Source organism: Leptosomus discolor, chromosome 16, assembly GCF_034619465.1.
Source record: "Leptosomus discolor isolate bLepDis1 chromosome 16, bLepDis1.hap2, whole genome shotgun sequence".
NCBI lineage: Eukaryota > Metazoa > Chordata > Aves > Leptosomiformes > Leptosomidae > Leptosomus > Leptosomus discolor.
The window spans coordinates 5,944,771-5,969,077 of NC_141406.1; the positions used below are offsets into that span (position 1 = coordinate 5,944,771).

Genomic DNA, 24,307 nt, shown 5'->3' on the forward strand with positions numbered 1-24,307 from the left:
CAGCGAAGCCCGCGTGGCGCGAGGCCGCGGCGGAAGCCTCCAGAAGGCGCGGGGGCGGGCGCGCGCCGCCTGCCGGCTGGGGAGGGGCGGTGCCGCGTGCGGCCTGAGGGGAGGGCGGCGGAGGCGGGAAGGGCGGCTGAGGGGAGCGGGGAGGCGCTGAGGCGGGAAGGACGGCTGAGGGGAGAGGGGTACCGCAGCTGTGCCCCCCCCCCCCCAAGCCCCGCATGGAGGGAACCCGACCCCGCGGCCCAGGAGAGCGCAGCATCACTGCGGGGACAGGCCGGCAGCCAGCCCAGAGGCTTATCGCAGCACCACAGGCCTCTGCGCAGCTCCCGCAGCACTGACACCCCTGCCTGCCCCAAGGGAGCTAGCATAAGCAACGCACAGCAGTTCGACTCAGTGAGCGAAAACACTCCTTCCATGCTTGCTTGGCCCCACAGGACTGGCACGTTGTTAGAGGGAAGCTTCCCTGAAGAAGCAGACGCAGGGCTGGCTTAAGGACTGCTTCCACTGTGGCAATAGAGGACACAGCCAAAAAAAGCCCACAAAAACCTAGGAGCAACAAGAAGCCCTGAAGGCACCTAAAGCCTCTGGAGCTCAGCAAGGTAAAAATCACTCTGGAGTGCTCTCAGGCACTCAGTCTAACTGTACTGTGAAATACCAAATCTGAGAAATGGAACCAAACCCAAAGTGTTCCTTTTGTTTGCTTTAGCAATCAGAGTGAAACGGATGTGTTGCCAGTTGCCCAAAGCCAACACCAGACAGCTTACTTCTAAATCTTTTATTTGTTTTCTACACAGAGAAAACAGAGGAATGTTGAAGCAGCAATATTTAAACACACTAGCAAGGAGCCATCAATCTGTGAAGAGTGCACAAAATGCAACACAAGGCCATTTGTGCGGTGGTCTCTGCTAAGGGGCAGGAGGAGGGTAGGTCCAGGAGCAGCCTCTTCAGACAGACGGGAGAGCTCTACGCAAAGGTGGAGCCATTCCAGCCCACATTGGCAGCGTTCATGTCAAAGTAGTTGATGTACACCCTGCAGAAGAAGCACAGGAAGACACAAACAATGACCTCATTAACTCATTTATACAAGTAATGAGTGAAACAGGACAACAGGACAGGGAACAGTGCTTCCCATTCCTCAGAAGAAATTCTCAAGCTTCATTTTTACTGAAATCTAGGTAACTTCTCCCGTAGAGCCTCCAAACAGCCAATGTTCCTCAGAGGCCTTGGCATTGTACTTTTTTTTTGTTTGTTTTAAAATACAAACTCTTCTTCAGGCAGGGACTGTCCGGACACCAGACAGCTTTTTGTTAGCAGCCTGTCAAGAATTTCTGGAGATCAAAACCTTTTGTTTCTGAGTGCTGCAGTCCTTCACACGTTTCAAACAGACAGTCAGCCTTACGAAAGCCAAGCAGGCCCTCGAGGCCAGCTCTGTGCTTCTCCCTTCCAACCCCAGCACATCATCAGCAGCAGCAGGTTCCTCCCATCCTTCACTGCTGTGCGCAGACACTCTCCCGAGGCTCCACAGCGTGCGAGGGAGCCATTCACAGCCTGCTGGTTTCTACTCTGTCTTTCAGCTCCAGCCTGTTAATCCTGCATCCTGTGCTTTCAGCCTCCCATCACCAGAAGACAAGACATCACACCTCACAACACACTGTACGACTTCTCAGAGCTCTGGTATCTTTCCCTACTCTGAGGGCAGGAAGACATTTAACAGAGGCCTCTCAAGAGAAAGCAGCTCTTAACTGGACATGAAAACACTGCAAATGATCACTTGGTACCTTCTCAAACACGTGGATTTATTCCTGGCTTTTTGTATTTTTAAATAAACTTTTCAAAGCAGCTTCAGAAAGCCAGCTAAATAACGTTAAAATCATGTCCCAGCCTTACCTGTCTGCAGATACATGCAAGTGCTTGGAGATCAGATCACACAGGAGCTTGGTGTAACTCTTGTTCTGCTGCCCTCCTATTTTGCCGATGCTGTAAAGGCTGCAGAGCGCGCAGGGATCAGTGGAGCCCCCGAAGGACATCATCTGATCAGGTATGATGTGCACAGCGATGTACTGCAAAAAGAAAACAGTTACAGCGTATCTCACCTTCCCTCGCCTGATGCAAAAGTGCTTCGGGTACCAACCTGAAGCAGCACAGTTGTGTGCTGTGTTGTGGCCCAGGGCCAGCACTGCCCTCTGCACCCTTCCCAGGCTCTGGGGAAGCCCTGGCAGCTCCGTCGCTACAGCCCACATGGGTGGCATAGCAGCACATGCTGCAGGGATGCCCTCAGCCTGGCCCTCAGCTTTATGAGCCAAGGCTGGGTTTGTGCAGAGCCCCAGGCGAGGCGGGTGCTCCTGCCCGCCACCGCGCTGCCGCTGCATGGGGCGCAGAGCACGTGGCGGGAGATAAAGGCCTTAAAACTGTATATGCATGCCAGGATTCACACCCCCAAATCACTGGCTGAGCCACCGGGCCTGTGTAAGAGCCTCTCTGCAGCTCAGCCTTATCGTGCTTTGACTTCTCAGGCTGCTGAGGTCTGGCCAGAGAGGGCCCGTAACCCATCCCGCGGTAACCGAGAGCAGCTCGGGGGGGTGGGGGGGGGCGGCCGGAGGAGAGCTCGGTATCTGTTACTTCGCTTTGGCAAAGACTCGCTGGCCTGGCAGACACCAGCCCTTTCCCCACAGCGTGCCGCTGGCACAGCTCCGCGGCTGAAATCACGGCTGCCGGGCAGCCGCGCAGACAGATCTCTGGCGCCGCAACTACTGAAGCACCGAATTTCCTGCAGGTCAGGTCAGGCTGCTGCTCCGGGCGGCCAGGCCGATGGCCGCCGGCAGCCGCACGGCCTAGGGATGGGCAGCCGCGCCGCCGGAGGCGGCGGGAGGCCTGCCGCCGCGCCCCCTCTCCCTCGGCCCTGTGGAGGGCTGCCGGGGCGGGGGGAACGGGCACAAGCCCTTTCCCCTAGAGCGGCGGGGCCCGCAGTCACGTTGAGCCCGCTGACGCTCCCTCGGCAGCCGCGGCCCCTCCGTCCCGGGTGGGCGGGAGAGCGGGCGCAAACTCGCCGGGGCCTCCCCTGGGCGCCAGTCCCGCCGCCCCTCCACCGGGCGCCGCGCAGGTGCTCGCCCCGCTCGCAGCCCAGCCGCGGCCCTCCGCCTGCGGCAGCACCGGCCTCGCCGCCCGCCCTCACCTGCGCGGGCTTGCCGGTGGCCTTGGCCAGCTGCTGGGTGAGGTCGCCCAGCAGGCTGTCGGGCACGGCGTCCTTGCAGACGTTGGTCTGGATGGCGAACATGGGCATGGTGGCGTTGGTGGGGGGCGGCGGGGCCGACGGCGGGAGCGGAGCGGTGCAGCGAGGCCGGCGGCGGCGGCAGAGTGGAGCGGGGTGGCGGCAGCGGCGCTTTTAGTGTGCGCGGGGCCGCGCCGGCCTTAAAGGGGCCGCGCCCGGCGGGGAGGGGGAGGGAGCGGGGGGAGGCTGCCTCCGCAATCTGCTGCCCTTGCAGCGGCGTACGGCTTCTCTCCCGCGGCAGCTGCCGCCCAGAGCTCTCCCCCTTTTCTGCCGATATTCGTTTGCTTTGTTACTGCCGCCGAGCAGCTTGTGAGGGCACAGTGTCGGTTCCTCCCTGGAACTGGGTCCTGCCGCGCTGGGCAGTTCGTACGTAACCCGGTATCAGCGCATGTGGTGCTACCGCTGTAGCACTCCCACGGGCTTTTGCAGGATCGGGGCCAAAACGGGCTAAAGGCCCTAGCTCGGCAGTTGCAAAAAGGGATGCTAGCCCTGCTCCAAGGGGTTTTTTGCTTTTGCAAAATAAAGGCATATTTGTATGTTTTTTTGTTTTAACTGTGTGCATACTTTAACACGATGTAAGCAGAAACGTCTGACTTGTCGGCATGGTAATTATTCTCTAACGCTTTTCAGTCAAATTAAAAGTGATCTATTACTCCTCAGCATCCTCATTTGCATACCGTATTTTTCTGCTGGAAAAAGGCAGAAGTGATCTTTCTTTACTTAGCAATGAAATGGTGCGTGTCTATTCGGAGGTGAGAGGCAGCCTGAGAGATGAGCCTTATGCTGGGCTGTGTGATGGGATGCACGTAGGCTGCAGAGGGCACAGTCCCCACCCTGCCTCTTGCACTGCTGTCGCTGAAATGACTCACGGGAAGACCAAAGATGATCAGGCTCAGAGCTGTTCCACGCACATTTTCCACATGGGAATCCAGCATGTGTTAATTTCCAACAAAGCCCCAGCACTGCTGCTGCTAGGCAGCTTGACCATACATCCATGTTACACATGGGAACACACGTAGCCCTGAACGAAGAACAGTAAGAGATGGTGTTTCATGGGAACACTATGGAGTGGCACAGGCTGAGAACTGGCAGGATTGGAGCATTTATTTTTTTAGTGATTAACAGTGCTATTAAGAACTAATATCGTCAGCTCTCTGCCGTTGTGTAGTGACACTTATTCCTCCCACTTTTCTGCCTCCCAGAGTTGTTGCATGAAGGTGGGGTGGGAATTCTGGCATCACAGGAGAGCTTGCTCTGTGGCCTGCCAGGCCCAACGTGGCCGACCCTGGCCATGCTGCCACAGGGAGAGACATCCACAATTTCATTGTCCTTCGCATCATTGACTAAGGAAGCAGCAGTGTGTGCATTTTCATAGCTTCTCAAGACGCATTTTTAGAAGTTAACCGAATACTAATGGTCTGGTGCACACCCCTCCCTCAAATGATTGTTCCACGCTCATGCATTCATAATACATTTTCTGGATGAACAGCACCCATTTTAAAACACAGTTGCCTGTAATTACAGTATGAACAATGAATAAATGTGTCTAAGAGCAAAAAAATGAAAGGTAAAATGTTTTACAGAAATATACCAAGGAGCATTCTGACGATGTGCCAGAGAGAGGCAAAGAAGGCTTTTACACTCCCTATTATAGAGTATAAGGATTGTTAGAAAGTAGAGGTGGTCTTAATTGTACTTGTTGCATGAGGTACCTTAGGGACACACATGTCAGGATTTGGATGGTCTGAGAATAACTCTGAAGGCATCTAGCGTAGAAAGGCTTCAGAAGGTATGTGGGGCAGGTTGAAGCCTTTCCTGTAGGCTGATTGCAAACAGCAGGGCTGGGGCATTCACGGGTTGCGGTTGTACATACCCAGCTGCATCGCAGTCAAAACCTGAGCATGGAGGAGCTGCACCAGGGAGGAGGAGCCAGGAGCACATCAGAGAATGCTGGTGCTGTGGCTCCAAGAACAGGCAGAGGCAGCGTTCTTCGAGCAGGTGGCTCTATGAAGAAGGCAGACTGGTTTCTGGAAAAGGGAGCTGCCTCCCCATGGAAAGTCCTGCTGTGTTTAGGGGCTTCGTAGCCATTCTCCACATGCAATTCTGCCAAAAGACTACCTACCTCATGCCATGTCTTCCTTCCTTGAGCAGCTCTGCAAGGCATTAAGTGGAATGAAAACCATTTAATAAGATCTACCATACTTAGATGCTAAGTCACATGTTACTTCATTGGCTGTGCTGCTTTCATTCCTCAAAGCAGCTTTCATTTGTTATCTCAACAAAGCATTTTCTCAGGTTGAGGTGCAGGCTTGTATTTAAAGAGTGTGTCTGCAAAGCAAAGCTGTGATAGGGACAAAATGGGATATTGACAATACAGCTCAGAACAGGGGTGAGGTGGGTTTGTTCTTCTAGAAGAAAAAAAAAGTCACAATACACCTAATTTTAGAGATTCAGGAAATAGATCTGTACTCAGTCGTTCTATTTTACTTTGGAAGCAAATGGTCTTATTTGACCCAGGGCTTGAATAATAAATATTTATATGGAAATCTTGCTTTTGTAAGTAATTCATTACTTTGGCCTCTGGGAATGGCTTACTGTGCCTCTGCCTCATTTTGGGCTGTGCTCTAATCTTCACTGTCACTGCAAATTGTTCGATGGATGAAAAGGGGAGGGCACAACAGCGAACCGTGGGTTTTTCCACTTACTCCCTCTGCCTGTCCTGAGCCCTGGGAGACTCTCACAGCACAAGTTTTCTGCTAAACAGCTAGAGGTCCATGCAGTGTTAAGATCTAAGGAGGCCCTGGTCTGCAATCCATCCCTTTTAATTAAGAGGCAATCATGTCTTTCCTCCTTTTGAAAGGAGGGCCATATGCCACATTGACAGCCACATCTACTGACTTAAATATAAGTGTAATTTGAAGTCAGGTCAAGATAGCTATATTTAAATTCGGCCAGGCTGTCCAGCATGAACAGGGCAAAGGTATACCCAAATGCAGTGTTCATCTTCACACAAAAGACTAAGTTGTTTTTAAGACAGAAAAGCATCTGTTAAGAGTATTTTGAGAAAGCACTTTCCATCTTAACCACAGGCCTTTCCAGAATAACAAGACAGTCTCAATCATAAGGCTCCTGCTGGATTTTTACTTTTTATTTAAGCAGCAGACAAGATGTTAAACAGCATTGGGTAGCAGTGACTAAGAACCACTGCCTTTTGCGTCTGTGCCACATACTGGTAACAAGGCTAGAGCTGAAGTGCTCAAAACCCACGGTGAGGGTTCAAGGAGTAAGCTGTTGCCACCCGAGGGCACCTCAAGCAAAGGTGGTGTTGTTCCAGCCTAGATTGCCAGCACTGATCTCAAAGAAGCTGATATAGATTCTGAAAGGGAAGACAGACACTATTAGCTGCTGAGAGCAGAGTGCTGCAGGCTGGCCAGGGTGTTCCTGCAGCGGGACACACACAGCCATGCTGCAGATGGTCCCCCAGGGCTTTACACATCTCAGGCCTGAACTCAGCAAGTTACACATTTCTTTTTGCAAATGCTGGCAGGCATGTTCGAGTGCTGTGTATTCCACACCCTCCCTCCCCCCCTTGTAAAGCCTTGTCTATGTGCATTCCAGAGTTCCTAGCGATTTTCTACTTCTTGTTTGAAGGAGATCTCAGGATGCTGTCTTCTATTTATAGTCATTTCTGGAGCAGGTTGGTGTATCTTCAGGAAAAGGACTATAAATACTTTCATGTAAGTGGAAGCTTTTGTGATAAACCTCCGCTTGTACCCCACAGGCAGTAGAAGAGTGTTGGTCCATGTTACTCAAGTTATCAATTTAATAACATTGGGTTACTCTGTCTGTAGCTGGGCTTTTGCACATGTGAGACCTGTGGGTATGTGCAGTGCCTGAACCTCCATCATTTTAACTAAGAGATATTTTACAGCTTCTGGGCATTGGCATGGCAGCTCATGCAATTGCTCCTTTCCTGTTTTTAATTGGAGAGTTGCTCTATTGACTTGGCATTTAGCCTCTTCAAGCAGAATGTTAACAGAAGAACAGCAAAGGACAAGTCTGGGACTAATGGTTTTAACAATCTGTGGAGAGTCATGTCAGACAAGTTGCTATATGGGCTCACCTGTCAGATGGTATTTTCAGCTGTTTGTTCATCAGGTCGCAAAGCAATGTGGAGTAGACCTTGTTCTCCTGCTCCCCTATCTTGCCAATGCTGTAGAGAAAGCACATAGCACAGGGGTCTGCAGAGCCACCAAAGGACATCACCTGGTCAGGAGAGATCTGTATTGCTAGATACTGTTGGAAGAAGAAGAAAGGAATATTATTTTCTTTTGCTATATTAGGAAAAGTTTTGAAAATCCAGGCAGGTATTTGTATACCTAAACCACAGTGAAAGTAGATACACGCCTATCAGTTACGCTTTTGAAGTTCTCCTGCATGGCCTTCATTGCACTTCCAGACTTCCTAAGTATTTTTCTGCAAGTCACAAAGATCAGAAAGTATGAGGTAGAACCACATTCCCATGACATACCATTTGGGAAAAGACACTGCCATCATAATTCTTTCATCTATTGCAGAATGGCTGTGTTCTTAACTAAAGGTACTAGCAGCACATAAAATTAAAAAAAAAAAAACCCAACAGTGCCTGGCACTCAGAGATGCTTTTCACCACTTACTAAAATGCAAATAGTTTCACTCTTGTTCTCAAGTTATCCTGGGGCAAAGATCATTCCCTGCCTGCTGTCTTGCAACCACCAACCCCAGTGTGCCCAGTTGCCTACTGAAAGATAGGTCCTGGATGCTCGGCCCAGGTACACTGTTGGAAGGAGGACCCTGCAGTAACACCTTTACTGACTTTGAATGAGTAGAGGGTTCAGATGCTCCAAGAGCTCAGTGACCTGCAATACCTCCAGAACCTCCTTGGAGCCCCTGGGCTCTCCCTGTCTCTGTGGGAAGGCCGGGTACGGGTGGGGGTGTGCAATTGCATTGCTGCTGCCCCGCGTTCCAGAGAGATTTTGCACCTCAGTGGTTCCTGCTGCAGTCTTCCCTGCTGAGGTAAATGTGAACTGACACAGCAGAAGCCTAAATCAACATCCCCCGCATGAAACAAAATACAGCCTAATCCTATTTTTGTTCTTGATAGCAGGAAAAATAGAAGAAAGTATCTATGTTAATATTAATGACCAGCCTGCAATTTTCCCTGCTGCTAATACACAGTGTCAGATCCACACATGGGGGAATCTAGGGATCAGTTGTTTTGGCATTCATCTGGCTTCTGTTCTTACCCACGTTTATTATCAGCGCATCATTAGAACTCAGCAGCAATTAACCCTCTTGGTAAAACAAGCTAGCCAGGGTACCAGGAGTTGTCTGGGTAGTTAGCCCTGCCTGTCATTTACAGCTTGTTTGGGTGCAGGGGGTATCAGACCACAGCAGTACAAGATAAGCCAAGGGGATCCTGCTGAGGTACCACTTGCTTGGCCCTGTTCTTCCCTGGCTGGACACCCTGTGCTCTCAACTTCATGCCAAATGTGGGTACATATATGCCTTTAACATCTACTGCAGAAGCAGATTTTTTTTAAAAAAAGAAATCAAGTTGAAGTGTTCATCAGCATTATTTTCTTCTTAGAGCAGTTTGAAAATGTTTGAAACAGTTTTTCCAGTAGAAAAAAAAAACCCTATTTGATTAAAAATAAAAGTCAGTATTTTTTTCAAATGGTACCATTTCCTGTGAGAGGAAAGCTCTGCATTCCAGCTCACCCTAATCCTTTCCTTCTTTCTGTTATAACTGGGAGACTTTCCCTTTCCTATTGCCTCCTTTGTCACGAAGAGCTTGCATGTCCTCTTCAAAAAATCTCTTTGTTGTTCCCTGTATATTTCTAAGTTCCATTACATATCCCTTCCACACGGCTGCACAAACCTGTTCCAGCTGCATCCCAGCCCTGGCCTCTAGCTTTATATTCAGGAGCTGTTATGCAAGAACCACCAGCTGACACCCCCCACCCCCCAACAGCAAGTACTTGTTTGCTAGACTGATAAAAAAATGTGTTTTTTTTTCCAAAAGGGCTAGAATACATCAGTTTTACATAAGAATTTCATTATATTACTGCATGTGTTGGGGAAAAAAATATAATCTTACTCCCATTTACAGTTAAGTCTGCTTTCTGTGGAGACAAGGCTTATACAACCCTAAGACATGCTTCTGACTATTCCTTGAGATAACTAGCTTTAGTCAGATTTGGCAGAGATTGATTTCCTACATGTTTGAGACTGGTTGATCGCATAGAGCTCCATTACTGTCCCCAGAGAAAGAAGGGCCCCTTTATCAGACAATCTGCCTGGAAGAGATACAGTAGAACCAGCCTTCTGCAGTTTTTTTAACATGACATCAGATCAATTTGATGAGAACATCCAACCACATACAACTGTCTTAAAATCTACAGCCATACAGGTAGAAATAGGCTAATTATCAGTGCTGAGCTGAGAATTTCTAATTGGTCAAAGAAGTGCCAGTGCTGTTAGCCATCTCACCACTGGTGGAATCCATGGCGCAAGTCCAATGCAGAACCTGACTGGAAGTCACAGAAGCTTTTAAAGTTTTCCTCCAAGAATTAAGTAAAATTTTGTAAATAACTGATACAGTGACTAGTGACCGTTTAGGATTAATTAAGAAAATAAAAGCCTTGTAAAACCTTATAAGGCCCTCAATGACAGCATTTCAGTACTTCACCTCAGTAGCATATTGTCATGGGTTTTGGCAGGTATAAATCCCTCAGTTTGGTAGTGAAACCAGCAGACAGATTTTCCTCTGGTGCTTTGACTACAAGCAGCAGGATGTCACATGGGCATTTTTGCTAGATGTCCAAGCAAGCTGAACACCTTACTGTTTTTTTTTCAGCTGTAACCACTAGGCTACAGGCAATTTGGTGACAGATAAACATGTATTCAGCAGGATGCAGCAAGGAAGTTAGAGAATGAGGCTGCTTTGAGTCAGCTAGATTCTTGAGAAGTATTGATGGAGATACCCGTGTGTACTTACCCACGCACATCCAGTGTCTTGACCTATATTCTATACATGGAGTGCCGTCATACACAAAGCTAGTTTAAAAACTTTAAGTGTTTTGAGACCAAAACAGAGCTAAGTTACAGCAAACAAGTATCATAGAATGGTTTGGGTTGGAAGGGACCTTAAAGATCATCTAGTTCCAACCTCCTGCCATGGGCAGGGACACCTTCCACTAGACCGGGTTGCTCCAAGCCCCATCCAACCTGGCCTTGAACACTGCCAGGGAGAGGGCAGCCACAGCTTCTCTGGGCAACCTGTGCCAGTGCCTCACAGTGAAGAGCTTCTTCCTTATATCTAATCTAAATCTTCCCTCTTTCAGTTTAAAGCCATCAGCCCTTGTCCTGTCACTACATGCCCTTGTGAAAGCCCCACCTTTCCTGCAGGCCCCCTTTGAGTACTGGAAGGCCTCTATAAGGTCTCCCTGGAGCTTCTCTTCTCTAGGATGAACAACCCCAACTCTCTCAGCCTGTGCTCACAGGGGAGGTGCTCCAGCCCCCGATCATCTTTGTGATCCTCCTCTTTACCTGCTCAAGCAGGTCTACGTCCCCCTATGCTGGGGGCCCCAGAGCTGGATGCAGTACTGCAGGTGGGGTCTCACCAGAGCAGAGTGGGAGAATCACCTCCCTCAACCTGCTAGTTAGTATTTGTACAGAGTGAAGACTCTAAATACAGTTGAGTCAGTAGGTATATTAGTTTATAGAGGCTATCACTGAGAAATAGCTCATTGCATAGGCACAGCTGCCTAAATAAGGAAAACATTTGAGCATCTGGACTTACCTGTGCTGGTTTGCCCATTGCTTTTGATAACTGCTGGGTGAGCTCCCCCGTGAAAGACTCTGGAACTTTATCCTTGCTTATATTTGTGTTAACAATGAACTTAAGCATCTTTAGATCACGAGAGGGTTTTCTTTCAGCTCACCTTGTTTACAGCTTTGCTTCCAACTCACCTGCAAGATGACTTACCCCACTGTACTAGTAAGCACCTCGGGAACCTTTAAATAGTCAGTGGTCCCTTCCTCAGGTGCACCTGGAGGGTGGGAGCGCCCCGGGAGAGCCGAGGCTGAGTGTGCCATCTGCAGGCTGCTGCCTGCTAGTGCAGACCGTCAACGTACAGCTTTCCAGCGGGGAACGCCGGCTTTCTGAGCTCTGGAAATCAAAGCATCCAAAATGGCACATCATATTTGGAATCAGCCTGACCGTGAAACCCAGTGGAAAAGCATGTGTTTCGGGGACTGTTTGAGAGTGAGAGAGTTATAATATGCCTCTTTATGCAAGTTTCATAATTATCTAAAAAATTTAGATGGACGCATCAATTGTGAGGTCTGGGACTCTTTCTGTGGAGTAGCCCATAACAGAAGAACCCCAGTAGCACATGTTGTGGAGACCTTCCTTGAACTAAGTCATGACAAAGATGCCTTAAAATCAGGGTCGTGGTTTTCCACTGTGGTGAGCACTGGATTCTACATACACAGAGGAGGCTTATTTTCAACTTGCTGCTTTGTTGTGCAAGTAGTCCCGTAACAGTCAACAGGATCTCCTGAGAGACAGCAAGCCCACAGGCTTTCTAAAATAAGAAGGTTTTATCCAGAGTGGAGTATGTGGCAGAGCTGGAATCAGTTCTCTTTGCTGCCTAGTAGAGTCTTATGTGAGAGAAATGATTTGGAGGGGTCATACGGCATTTGGTAGGGTGTGTTTGCGGTGAGATATGTGCGGGGAAAGCAGGCTGAAAATGCTTATGGGATAAAATAAATGGTTTGTAATCTCTCCATGGTAAAGGTGATGGGTGTGTTTATGCCTGGTAATTTCTGTGATTTATGGGCTTTTCTACAAACTCCATTCCCCAGCCTGCAGAAAAGGAGGAGAGCTGTCTGCAGCTTGCGCTAAATGCTTGTACTGCAACAGTGTAATTTAAACAAAAACTTTTAAAATGGTGATAACCTCGATATGAACATGCTTAAGTTGATTGTGTGGTGTATGTTGATGTTAAGTCAGTTCCTTCCCTGTGGCACCCTTGCTGTAAAAAGCCAGCAAATAAAAATCAGGAGATGAATTACTATGTGCAAGTGTTTGTCTACAGCCCATGTTAGTGGACTGTGTTTCCTGAAAATAATGAAAATCCTGAAAAAAAATCCAGAAATAAAGTCTGTTTGTACAAACAGAATTTTCAGCTCATGTTTCCTATGTCAAAACATTAAAACCAAACACAAGTGACAGCTGCATCTGTAAGGAGAGGAACTACTGTTCGTAATATTTAGTTTTTTCTTCAGTGATTAGTTGAAAGCAGGTGGCATGATCGAAAGCATTTAGTCACAAATCATACTATAGTTTAGTGGTCACTTGGAAAAACTTAGACTGTGTTTCCAATGAACTTCACAACCTATTTTTTCTGCTGGGTACAATAATCACTCGTTATTCGCAGCTTGCTTACATAACAAGAAAAACATTTCCAAAACAAACTCTTCTCTGAAAACATCTGATGTAATTCCCAGAAGCTGATGTACCAGGTTGGAAACCAGAACCTTAGACACCACAGATGCTCTTGGGAATGTGTTTTATCTTATAGGGACCATTTTACTTCTTTTGCATACAGTAATATCTCTGTTTGGTAGGTTCTTCTCCCTGCCTGCAGTTCCTAGGATGTTCCCCACTGAGATTTCCGTTACATCTCCAGAAGAATTGTTGCACAGTACAATTTCACTTTCAAAATTTTTTTCTGTTACCTTGGTTGGAACATTTTTACCTAATTTACTGTGCCAAGTTTTGAATCCGTATCTGCTTGGCTCACCCTAAACCGTATATCTAGCTTTTCCTCTATCAGCCAGCTATTCAAATATTTTAGACTTCTGTGTTTCCCCAGCCTCATGACTGATGGTCATTTAGCCTTGGTAATTCTTCCTTCCCTTGGTTTCCCTTCTTAAATTATTTCACGTGTTGCTTCATATTTCTGATACTTTTCTCTGAACTATTTGTCAGCAGTTTCCTGATTCTGAAGTGCTTACAGCTAGTGAGGTTTCATTTAGGAAAGCTCAATAACAGACGTGTCAGGTATCTGTGGCATTGGGTAGGACTCCTGGGAACAAGAGAGATCAACTGAGGCCCACGGTTGTGGGTCCAGGGCTGTGAGCAGAGCCTGTATGTAAGTTCTTGTAGCAGAATTTGGGCTCTATGGACAGCTAACAAAATGTTTTAAAACTTCATAAGATAGACTAGCATAAAACTGCAGGTTTTTTTTGAGGTTTTGTTTGTTTGCTTGTTTTAGAAAAAATTCTCATTATAGCCAGTAGATCTTAAAACTGAGTGATGAAATTTCCTGTGAAAATATTTGGATAACAGCAAGAAATAAAACTCTAGCATGATGAATTTTGTGTCTGTATTTAAAGAGAAAAAAGGAGTAAGAGACATAAGAGCTTGCAGTCTGTTTTTAATGTTTCCTGTTTAGTTCTATTGCAACACTGTTTCCTGTCTTTTCTAAGAGATGCACATTTCTCCTCTGGACATTCAGAGTTTGGTGCAGAACAACTGTTCCTTGGGAAAGTTAGTTTCAGTGACGGAGGTTTCTTTTTTTCCAAAATTCAGCTTGTTGAACTCTGCTTTTATTTCCATGATTGACTTTCCCTTGGTCTCAGGGAGATACAGGTAGATGAAAATGGCTGATAAAGCAAGGATCCCCAAAAAGATAAGGAAGCAGAAGGGTCCAAGGTTATCCTGCAAGCAGAAATGGGAGACACTGTAAGGAAAATAAGAATCTCATTTCTATTTCCCTGCCCTTGGGTACAAGCCTGTATCTTGGTAATTAAAATTCAAAAATGTGCTCCATACACAAACCAGGATGGGTATAAAACCTGGCCATGTTTGACCTGAGTCCAATTGCTGCTCCTCTGACAGGCCTGGGGGATTCCTGAGCAGGTTTGGTATTTGGACAGAGCTCTAAGCTTTGCATGTCATTGCAATTCACTACTATTATTTTGCTCTCTGTAGCATTCAGATGTGGGTTAACCTGGAGGGAGGGATCCAGTTAGAGTCACTTACAACAATCAGTGGAAAAATCATCCCAAGTACAAACAGTCCCATCCAGTTGATGCAGCCAACAATCAGAAAGGCCGATGGTCTGAATGACTGGCTGAAGATTTCAACCATGATAGATATAGTGGCTCCAGCTGAAAAAGAAAAGCAGAACACAAGTGAGGTATACATGTTTCCTTAGTTCCTCAGTACACCTTCCTTCTGCTGAAGATCCTTACAACGGCAGTGCTAGAATACAGCAGACAGGCAGAATAGGTGGCCTGTGCTATGTGGGTGAAAGACCTTGATTCCAGAAAGGGACTACAGCTGTTAATTTTGGATTTCAGCTGTTAATTTATGTTTTTTCTCTTACATACTGGAATCTTTTTTATGGTGCCAGTGGATCTGCGCAGTTCCGTGCACTGGTAGCCATTACTAGCTCAGTAACTTATGAAGCTGACTCCCCTTTTGACTCCTGTGGTCAGTTCCACCTGAAGCATGTTGGTAGGCACAAAGCTTAGCTTGCTAAGTTCATGAAGGGTATGATTACTATGCTGTACCTGGCAATGCCTAGAATCCTGGTTTTAGCTGAGTATTTTAAAAATTGTTCTGAAATCTCTGTCTCAAACCCTCTGGAGAAGATGATACTGTGTTTTAAATTATTTAGATACTGTGATCAGCAATAAAATTTGAGGCGTTCATATCCTTTTCCTCTCCTACTTGTATGTGTCTGCCCTTCCCTCCTTGATTTCCAGAAATTTTTACCGTGGGACTAGACTGTTCTTCCTTTGCCAGTTGTGTCACAAACCAATATACAAAATTTCCTCCCAACATTGCCACTGATGTACTCACATGGTCCAATTCCATAGAAGATAACAAATAGGAAGATCAAGATAACACTGAAGTAGTGCATCCAGAAAAACTGATGCTAAAAGAGAGAAACCAGTGATATCAAACTGTTAGATACATGACAGAATAGCAGAGCTCTGTATTTTCTGCCCCCAACTCAAGTTTTTGTACATATCCTGTGAGGCAAGACCGGGCCGATGGTGTGCAAGCAGCCAGAAGGCTGCTGCCTCTTTACCTGCAGTGACAGGGTCATGGTAAGCAGTGCTAGCACAGAACACATCAGTGTGTATCCTCCCCACAGCAGCACCTTCCTCCCAAATCGGTCTATAAGGGTGCTCTGAAAAGCAGAAAACACAGGTCATAAATCCTAGTTCTCAAATGAAATAACTCCTGCCCTCTCCATGAGTTCTTTACAGAAGACTTATCTGAATAATAGCTGGAAATCAATGTCATTTGAGAGTCTCTTAATTCCTAATGAATTTGATTATCTTCTTCAAAGCTAATTCATTATTAATTAAGCTGTGTTTATCAGTCAACCCTAGGCTGTTGTTAGACAGTTCCCTTTCTTGCATGCTGGCATATACGGAATTGTGCACACATACATACACACATCTAATCCAGAACATCAGAAAATTATTTTACAGAATAAAAATTAGTCTAAAGACATACAGTCATACAAGTAATTTGGAAAAGAGCTGCCTTTTATCCTGCATATCATTTGGCAGAATCAGGAACATGTGTCTGAAGTTATGCAAATTTTCCCTGTGCTCAGTTCTAAGTAAGGAAAAGTACAATTGTTGACCACTTAAAATTTTTCCTTCAAACTCAAGTCTGAAGACACTTACACACAGTATAGAGGATAAGCATTCACACAGCCCAACTCCTAGGGACATGTATGGGATAAGGTATTCTTCAAACTTGGCTGTGTGGAATACTTCAAAAGAATAGAAGTATATCTGAAAAACGCAGAGAGGAAATGCACCTGTGAAAAGAGCGTTGTGATTGTGATGCAGTTCTAAGTTGGTGTAATAACATTAACTTAGAGAGGTTTGTAATGCTGCCTAGAGTTGTCTCTTGTTCTGGGGATAAAGAGAGCACTCAACTGCATTGATTCCACAGAGCTGCAGGGTGGTCATGACAGTCATCAAAATGTAAAGTTGCCAGCGCAAAGATCGCTCTTTTATTACTTCGAGGACACGTAAAGTTTTTGTGCTCGTCATTGCAACCTTCTCCTTCATAATGTCATCAATTTCTGCTTGATGGTCTCCTTCCCCCCAGAGCTTCCTGATGGCTGTTGGTGAGAAAGAAGGGAGGGGATTATTCTACCAGTATAGCTCCATCACGAGTGGCTACTTTAAACCCTTTAGTCCACCTGTCTGTTGGTGTTGGTGTTGGTGCTGTATGATTCTGCCGTCTGGTTGGGCCTGGGGCAGTACGCAAATGGAAGAATTTTGTCTCTCTGATTGTTGGTATAGCATAACTTCCTAATGTTGAGTCGACTTAATTGTAAACAAAGTAAACATTTAAGTATATTTTACTTAATAAAAAACGAACTGCCTGGACCGTTTGCTTTAAAGAAATGAAGTAGTGCTCACTAAAGTGGGAAATGTTAACATCTATCTTTCTTAACTGATTAAATTAGACTGAGTGAGGCCCCATGTTAATACAGATGTATTGCTGTAGGTACCTCAGCTGTTTTCTTTAGATCTGCCTGTGCTATTACTCCATGGCACTGCACCGTGCTGCACAGCTCTGCCCCGCTTTCTTGTCTTCCACAGGGGCTGTCACTCTAACATATCAAATGAAGTGAAGTAAGTGAGGAAAGTCGACACTCTACCTTTCCTGCAGGCTTCCTCATTACCCTTCTGTATCAGGAGGTAGGATGGTGAATCAGGTAAAAATGGGAGGGTAACCAGTTGAACCAATGCTGAAAGTCCACTAGATGCTAACAACCATGGCCACAAAGCTTCGCTTCCTAAAATCTCCCTGGAAAGTGTATGTGAAACAAAATTATGCTGAAATAATGAAATGAATGTTCAGGAAGTGTTTCTGAGTGATGAAGATTGCTCAGATTCCATTCAAGGGTGCAGTGGAGCAAAAACCTGAATTGATAATTTGCTAAATTTCACAAACTTGTGTATTTTTATTTCTGACAATTTTAAAGGAATTATTTGGCATTTTGAAAAAACCTACTAAATATCATTAGGATCCAATAAAATGTCTAGAGAGCTGATGAGACTCATTTGACCACAGGATCAAAACATCTTTCTTAAGACTTTTCATGTAAGTATAGTAAATTTTTAAGAGGAAGTCCCCTAGTAGAAAGGTTATGGAAATAGGAAGAAATCAGATTATCAGTAATTAGTTTTCTGTCTCCTATATTTAAAACTTTATGTTTGCCTCAAATATGATAAAGACATTCTTCTGGCATAAGCTAAGGCCTGTCTTGGGGAAGATGAGAGGGTTTCTCTGTCGCTGACTAGGTGGGAGGGTCAGGTTGTAGAAAGATTTCTTCTACTTTTAGTGTAACCTGTTAGAAAAATTATTTACCGTAGGCCAATGACCTGTCCTGTGAGTTTTCCCAGTGTCAGAAAAACAGCAACTGTGGAGTTTGTAAATCCACGCAGCTTCTTGGGTGAAATCTCTCCTACATATTGAGGATGTATATTGAGAGAAAAACCTTTAACATAGAAGAGGATAAATGACTGTTAAAATATTTAGAAAAGCTTCATTTTCTGAGTCCATTCTCTCTTACTTTGTTTCCATTCACTCTGGTATTTGGATTACAATTTCTTGCAAAAGGGATGATGACTTTCACTTTTATTAAGTGCCTGATACATGTACTTTAAAAACCATTCTCCAAGAACGGCAGTACCTTGTAGAGACAATCCTGGGACAGCAAGGATGCTTGCACTCCACAGTGGTGTGAGCACGTACCTGTACCAATGCCGTAGAGAAAACGTCCGACCAGAATCATCTCGAAGGATTTGGCTGTTTTACTGAAGGCCATGAAAAGTGCCGCTACCAGCATGATCAGGTTGGTGCACATTTGGCACTTTTTTCTGAAAAGAAAAAAAAAGCTCATGAGAATTTACTGTGAAATGAGAACGTCTTGTACTCTTTTGAGTAATCTTGCTGTGACAGGAAGCATGGTACAGCCATTCCTGCTGATTTGAGAAATGGCTGGAATTTGACTTTGGAGTGGTCAAAGTGATTATCTAAAATTTCAGGATCCTTTAGATTTGAGTTCATTAATATTTTTTAGCTTAGAATTTAAATAGTTGGAACACTTCATCAGCATTTCCACAATATAAGTGGGGAAAGGGATCAAAGAACTGGCCCAGCTTGTCACCAAGATCTTTAAATGGGTGGAACTCCTCATAAAATGTCAGGTTGCTCCCCCGAAAAAGTCTGAGTCCATCGCTCCCATTCTAGAATTGTTCATTTTAAAGACACTCTTGGCTAAATGGACATGATCTGAGACGGCAGAAAGAGTTTTTAGAGGCATATTTCAAAAAACACTCAGTGTGAATCGTGGGCTGGTACGTTCACAACCCTAATGTCTCAGGCTCAAATCAAAGTCTTTTGCACTCAGTTGTTTTGCTGTGACGCTTGCTAGACAAGAGTCCTCTTGCACACATTGAGGATTCACAGAGGTCCTGTGTTTAGAAGACCGTGGTTCAGCAATTAGGTTGTCACGTGTTAAATAACCCATGGGAGAAGTGCATGATCTTGTTTCCACTCTTGGGAGACCCTCTGAGTGTGGGATGAGGCAGTGTCCCACAAGAAATTTCTTGGGGGCACTTACCTGATAGGAAAGAACACAATTGCAGGCAGGCTAAGATGGTTTGTTGAGACCCATATGAGGGGCCTCTGGATCAGTGGGTTGTGGAGCAGATCTTTAAGTGGGTCACACCAAGTAGATATGTTTGCCAATTTCTCTGCAAATGAAATTAGTGGTGTTACACAAGGCACTGAGAACAGACCAGACTGGTGAGGAATCTTTTCTCCATCCAGTAGGAAAGATAGTTTGGAACTGACTTTCAGTGAAATGGATTGCCAAGAACAGAGGTGTCTGTTGGAGAATTTGTTTTGGTGCTGATTGTATCTTTACAGTGTGGTTACAGGCAATTTATTTTTTTCTATTAACTTCACATTTTCATTAGATTAGATCTGAATATTTAATAAAATGTCATCACCTTAAAATGATTGTATTTAAATGGAAATCTGGCTCTTTTTTGACACTTAAGGATATCTTCCACACAAGCCTGGGAGATCTTTATGGGAGTCATAGGGGATCTTGAAGAGAACATGGGGCAGGTACGCTATCCTGCTACCCCCAGAGGCACTGATTCAGTGATGTGATGATGAATGCAGATTTTACAGAAACACAGTTCACCGGGAAGGGCAGATAAACAAAATAGAAGATTGCTTGCTACTTGAAACAGGTGGATGTGCTAGCAAACCAGATCAGTTGTCTTCAATCATAGTGCTTCAACCAAAAAGAAGAGGTTTATTTGTTCACCTTGGTATTTCCCTGTACTTTCTGACTGTTGAGCTGTTACAAGAAACACTTACTTCCTGTATTTTGTAGTCAGGTAGCCACAGCAGAGGCTCCCCAGGAATCCTCCTATCCCATACACAGACACAATGAAGGACCACAACAGCATGATTGTCTCAGGATGGAGGGGAGAGCCATGTCGCTCTATCCAGGTTTCATTAATAAACTTCCTGATGTGCTGGAAAATAAAATGAGATTTGACTGGATAATGGGTGTAAAATCCCTTCAGATTATTTGGCTGTTGTACTTCAGATCTAGCCTGTGGTTCTGATATTAGACTTATTTTGAGACTAACTTTATTAGTAAAACAAGTTAGCTGAGATCACATTGCAAAATCTTCGTTTGTATCAGTAGGTAAGCTTCCTGGGAAGCATGCTAAAAGAATGTTTTCTGCCTTCCTTTGGAGGCTTGTATATGACGTGGTAAGAACTTTTTTAAAACAGAAAATGTCATCCTGTTCTTTAAAGGAGAAAAGGTTCTCTACACATGTAATGTTACTGTTAGCCAAAGCAAAGCCGTAGATGTATCGTCTGAATGCTCATTAAATTTGAGATTTTTGGGAGAATGGAGAGCTCAGGCTCTCAGTTTTGTGTTGTCAACCTCAGGGAGACAGCTACTTACCACAGAAGGGTAGTTGATGACAGAAATGTGAAATCCATATGGGAAACTACCACCAATTCCCAGTACTAAGATCATTTGAAATAGTCCCCGGAACTGAACCTGCAAAGCAAAAATAAAATGCTCCATCAGCTTCTCATTAGTCTAGATTTGTGCGGGGCTGGAGTCTTTGTAGCTACCCTTGTCCTTCCCCTTTGTGCACTTCAAATCCTCCTGAATCTAAACATTTTTCCAAAATCTCTCTAACCTACTCCCAAAGTGCATTCATCAGCCACAGTGCCATAGCAAGGCTACATGCTAGTGTAAGAATGATAATCCACCAGTTGCCTGCAAGAACGAAAAGGAGATTTAAAAGATGATCCCGACAGTAAAGATCTCACTGGGTGCCTGCCATGTCTGACAGGTTGGCTGCATGAAGGTGTTAGTCCTGGGTGCAGGGAAGAGGGAGTCATCTTCCTTGTCTGCAGTCTGCAATAACCTATGTACATCAGACTGTAATGTTATGCCACAAAAGTACAGCATTAAAAATCAACATTTTAGTGCACTCTCTGCTTTCATTTCTGCCTGTGTTGCAACTTTAAACATAATAAAGAAAAGATGCTTTTAATATTCAGCTTTTTCAGAAAGGCACGGATTACGAAGATAAAATAATAATTTGGAATAGCCCCTGTAATTCCGTTCAGATTAAAGTCTTCTTTCAATTTGGGATTTCATTTCTCCTTTCTCAATATTTTATTATTTCTACTTGTTTAACCATGAAAGTATGTGCTTGCATATTGAAGGGCTTGGCATCTTCCAGGCTAGGGAAATACTGTCCGTCTATGATTTCCTTGGCCAAGGATTAGGGACTGAGATAAACTGGCTGCTTTGATGAATGAAATAATTTTAACTGTAAATAAGGGAGAAACATAACATGTAACTGCTTAGATCTTTTTGAGGTGTGTTATACCACTGGTCATCCATCCTGTTTCCATGTGTCTGGAAGGCACTTCAAACATCTTAGGCTGTACCTAGCAAACCAAACCTAGGACAATTGTGATTTTAGCCCCATCAGGACCTGTGCGGGGTCCTTTGGGGTTTAACTACCTCTCCCTTTTTATTCAACACATCACAGACCAGGACAGTAACATCATCTCTGCCTAGAGGACACTGTGGTCTGTGTTCTTTTCGTGTCTCATATGAACTTTGTGAGCTCACAGCTTTTTGGAGATCAGTACTGGAGGAAGAGAAGCTGATAGAAAATGCAATCAGGCAGGAACAAAGTAATGCAAATGTGAGTAGTGCTGGGAGATACTTAGAACACTCCTCTTTGCGGTTCTTAAGTCCATCTTTCAAGAGCTTGTTGCTTAATTGGTCCACAGCTGGATTTCCCAAGTTGTCACATGACAAGAAGCAAGAAGCTATGGACGAGAAGACTAAATTTCCTTAAAAATCCCGTCTCAAATTCAGTGGATTTGCTAACTGGCAAAAGCACTCAATCAAATTAAGAACTCACCCTCTATTCCTTTTTTTTTTTTTTTTTTTTTTTTTTTTTTTGCAATAGACTTACAAATTAACATTTTTAATACTTAAAAAGGAAAGCAAAATAGCTTCTTGCTGGCAGCTGAAAAATAGAGCAAGAAATACCACTTTTTCCCTGTTTAAGGCTATGGAAACTCTTGATGGATAATATTAATTATCTTTGGGTGAAATAAGGAAAGTAATTTATTTTAAAGCTTATTTATTAGACTTTTGCAGTACAGTTAATCTATTCATTACCTGGGGAAGTAATCAGAGTGCTTAATAATTAGTAGCATTTTCAGTAATTCAGAAGACAAAAGTAAAGTAGCATTGTCTGTGGTGGAACTGCCAGGACTTTTGTTAGATTTGATTTATTTTATTTTATTTTATTTTATTCTATTTTATTCTATTTTATTCTATCTTGTTGCATGGAAAAGACTATGCAATATGATTTTCACGGCCCCAAGCCCCATTGGTCTTGGTGATGTTTAAACACAGAAGAGAAAAATGGTCTCTGTACCAAAATAACTTAAAATCTTCAGGGAATCCGGATCTTTAGTATCATGTTAGCTTTGTTTTTTATAAGTCAGAGCCCTGAGAAAAAGTGATCAGATACTCACCAGATCAGAGAAGAAGGTAGCCATCTCCTATGAAAGAGACGATTCCTGTTGCTTACTGGCTAGTACCTGCCAAAAGAACCAAATGCTCATGTTATGCAATAGTACTGTCAGTGAACTAGTCCCATGTTATTGAAGTTAAATTTTACTTCAAAGGTTTTTGAGTTAATTATACATATTTCAGCTGTTGTACAAAGTTTAGAATTGTTGGATTAAATATTTCAACCGATGGTTCTATCTAGCCCAAGTAACAGGATGGTCTCCCTTGCGGGGAAGCTGTATACTTCATGACCTCTGTCTTGTTCTAGGGGAATAGGGAACTAAGACCAGTTTTAAACAGGATTCCAATAATCATAACTAGCTTAGTTTTCAGTGTAAGCTGAGAAACATAAAGACAAAGTTATCCATTGGGAATTTTAGACAGAGCTTGGACAGTGAACTACAGGACTTTGACATATATTAAGGAAGAGCTATTCTCTCTTCATGTGATGGCAACTGGAGCACATCATAACTTAATCATTACTTAAAGGGACTGAAATGCGCCACCATTTTAGAATGGGGTGCAAACTTAACGATTCTACAGTGGTGCACCAGGGCTGACCAGCTAAACATTTAGTAGTAGCTGATTTTCCTTTGCTAGGAAAGAAAGATTCAATGTCATACACAGTTTTGTCTGGCATTTCTATTAGTCAGTATATTTATTTATGTGTCTGTGATGAAAAAAGGATTGCTTTGAAACTGTCACGTAAACTCCATAGCTGGATTGATGTCTCTTCCTTCAGATAGCGAATTCGCAGGCTTTAATTTAATTTATTTCACAAAACCCTCTGCTTTGTATGTATTAAGTTGGTAAATGGCTTAGCTATCATTTGCCATTTATTCTTGAGTTAAAGAAAAAGAGGATGAAGAAATCATAAAGAGCTTATGGGATGCAAGGACTCATATTTGCTAGAAAATACATCACATGCAAAGAATATTCACTAGCTGTTCTAGGTAGTGTCTGAAATGTAGCATGTAGCACGACTCGGCCATTTCTCCCATCATTATGCAGCCCTCATCATGAAACTGATGTTGTTGTTGATGTGTGCTGAGAGTTCATGGGAGATTTTTTCCAAATTAAGTCCTCCAGCAGATAAGCTGTTGTTAGAGCACAAATGAGGCTGTCCCTTTGATGCCAAGGATTTCCCTTTCTGTAAAGTCATACAAAGCTGAAGCAACCTAATGTGCATCTGACAAAGGAAAGAAAAGCCATGTTAGCTCCTAGTATCTGGCTTGCTTAGGTGATATTGGGGGAAGATAATATTGGGGGAAGGTAATAATATGTAGCTACCAGCGTGGGGCAATTCCTTCCCAAATGCAGCCCATTGCACATATTTTCTTAGGTTCTGCTTCACCTGCTTCTACTTAGTATGCTTATCACATGTTTTAACTTTTAGTCTTTGCTCTTGTACTTCCATTTAGGATTCCTACATTTGGAAATGAAACTTTTTGGGACGGTCTTCCTCCCATAATGCCCATAATGCATAATGTCTTTCGTGTTTATTTTGGTTAGTTACTGTACCGCTTCTGTGCTCTTATTACACTGTGCTGAAGCCCCCTTTATTAGATGTGTAGTTTAATAATTAGTGCTAACAAGTAGTTAGCAGATACCTTACAGATATCCTTTAGTCATAGTTGTGATTATGACAGTGAATCTCCCATCATGAGGTCATTTAGTCATTTATCTTGCAATTTTACAGTCACACGTGATGCACATATGCAAAGCTGTGCTGAGCCTTCCTTAATACAGGTCAGCTGGACCAGATCTATGTTTTTTGTGT

General features: G+C 44.3%; 3 protein-coding genes across 3 annotated transcripts; all 3 read right to left on the reverse strand.

Annotated features, from left to right (window-relative positions):
• Nucleotides 1–839: 839 nt before the first annotated feature.
• LOC147414303 (macrophage migration inhibitory factor) lies at nucleotides 840–3,286 on the reverse strand. The gene is made up of 3 exons (XM_086474341.1): nucleotides 3,179–3,286; nucleotides 1,894–2,066; nucleotides 840–1,036 (listed from the first exon to the last, which is right to left on the reverse strand). Exons 1-3 carry the CDS (start codon nucleotides 3,284–3,286, stop codon nucleotides 970–972), a joined length of 348 nt encoding a protein of 115 aa, XP_086330467.1. The 3' UTR covers nucleotides 840–969.
• Nucleotides 3,287–6,583: 3,297 nt separating this feature from the next.
• On the reverse strand, nucleotides 6,584–11,225 carry LOC104353893 (macrophage migration inhibitory factor). Its single transcript, XM_009960631.2, has 3 exons — nucleotides 11,118–11,225; nucleotides 7,398–7,570; nucleotides 6,584–6,650 (listed from the first exon to the last, which is right to left on the reverse strand). The coding sequence occupies exons 1-3, from the start codon at nucleotides 11,223–11,225 to the stop codon at nucleotides 6,584–6,586; spliced, it is 348 nt and encodes a 115-aa protein (XP_009958933.1).
• Nucleotides 11,226–13,838: 2,613 nt separating this feature from the next.
• Nucleotides 13,839–21,329, reverse strand: LOC104353894 (solute carrier family 2, facilitated glucose transporter member 11). The gene is made up of 12 exons (XM_086474211.1): nucleotides 21,291–21,329; nucleotides 20,374–20,514; nucleotides 19,770–19,930; nucleotides 18,129–18,253; nucleotides 17,742–17,871; nucleotides 17,029–17,177; nucleotides 16,295–16,482; nucleotides 16,037–16,147; nucleotides 15,427–15,528; nucleotides 15,195–15,270; nucleotides 14,370–14,497; nucleotides 13,839–14,045 (listed from the first exon to the last, which is right to left on the reverse strand). Exons 2-12 carry the CDS (start codon nucleotides 20,497–20,499, stop codon nucleotides 13,839–13,841), a joined length of 1,503 nt encoding a protein of 500 aa, XP_086330337.1. The 5' UTR covers nucleotides 20,500–20,514; nucleotides 21,291–21,329.
• Between the last annotated feature and the right edge of the window lie 2,978 nt (nucleotides 21,330–24,307).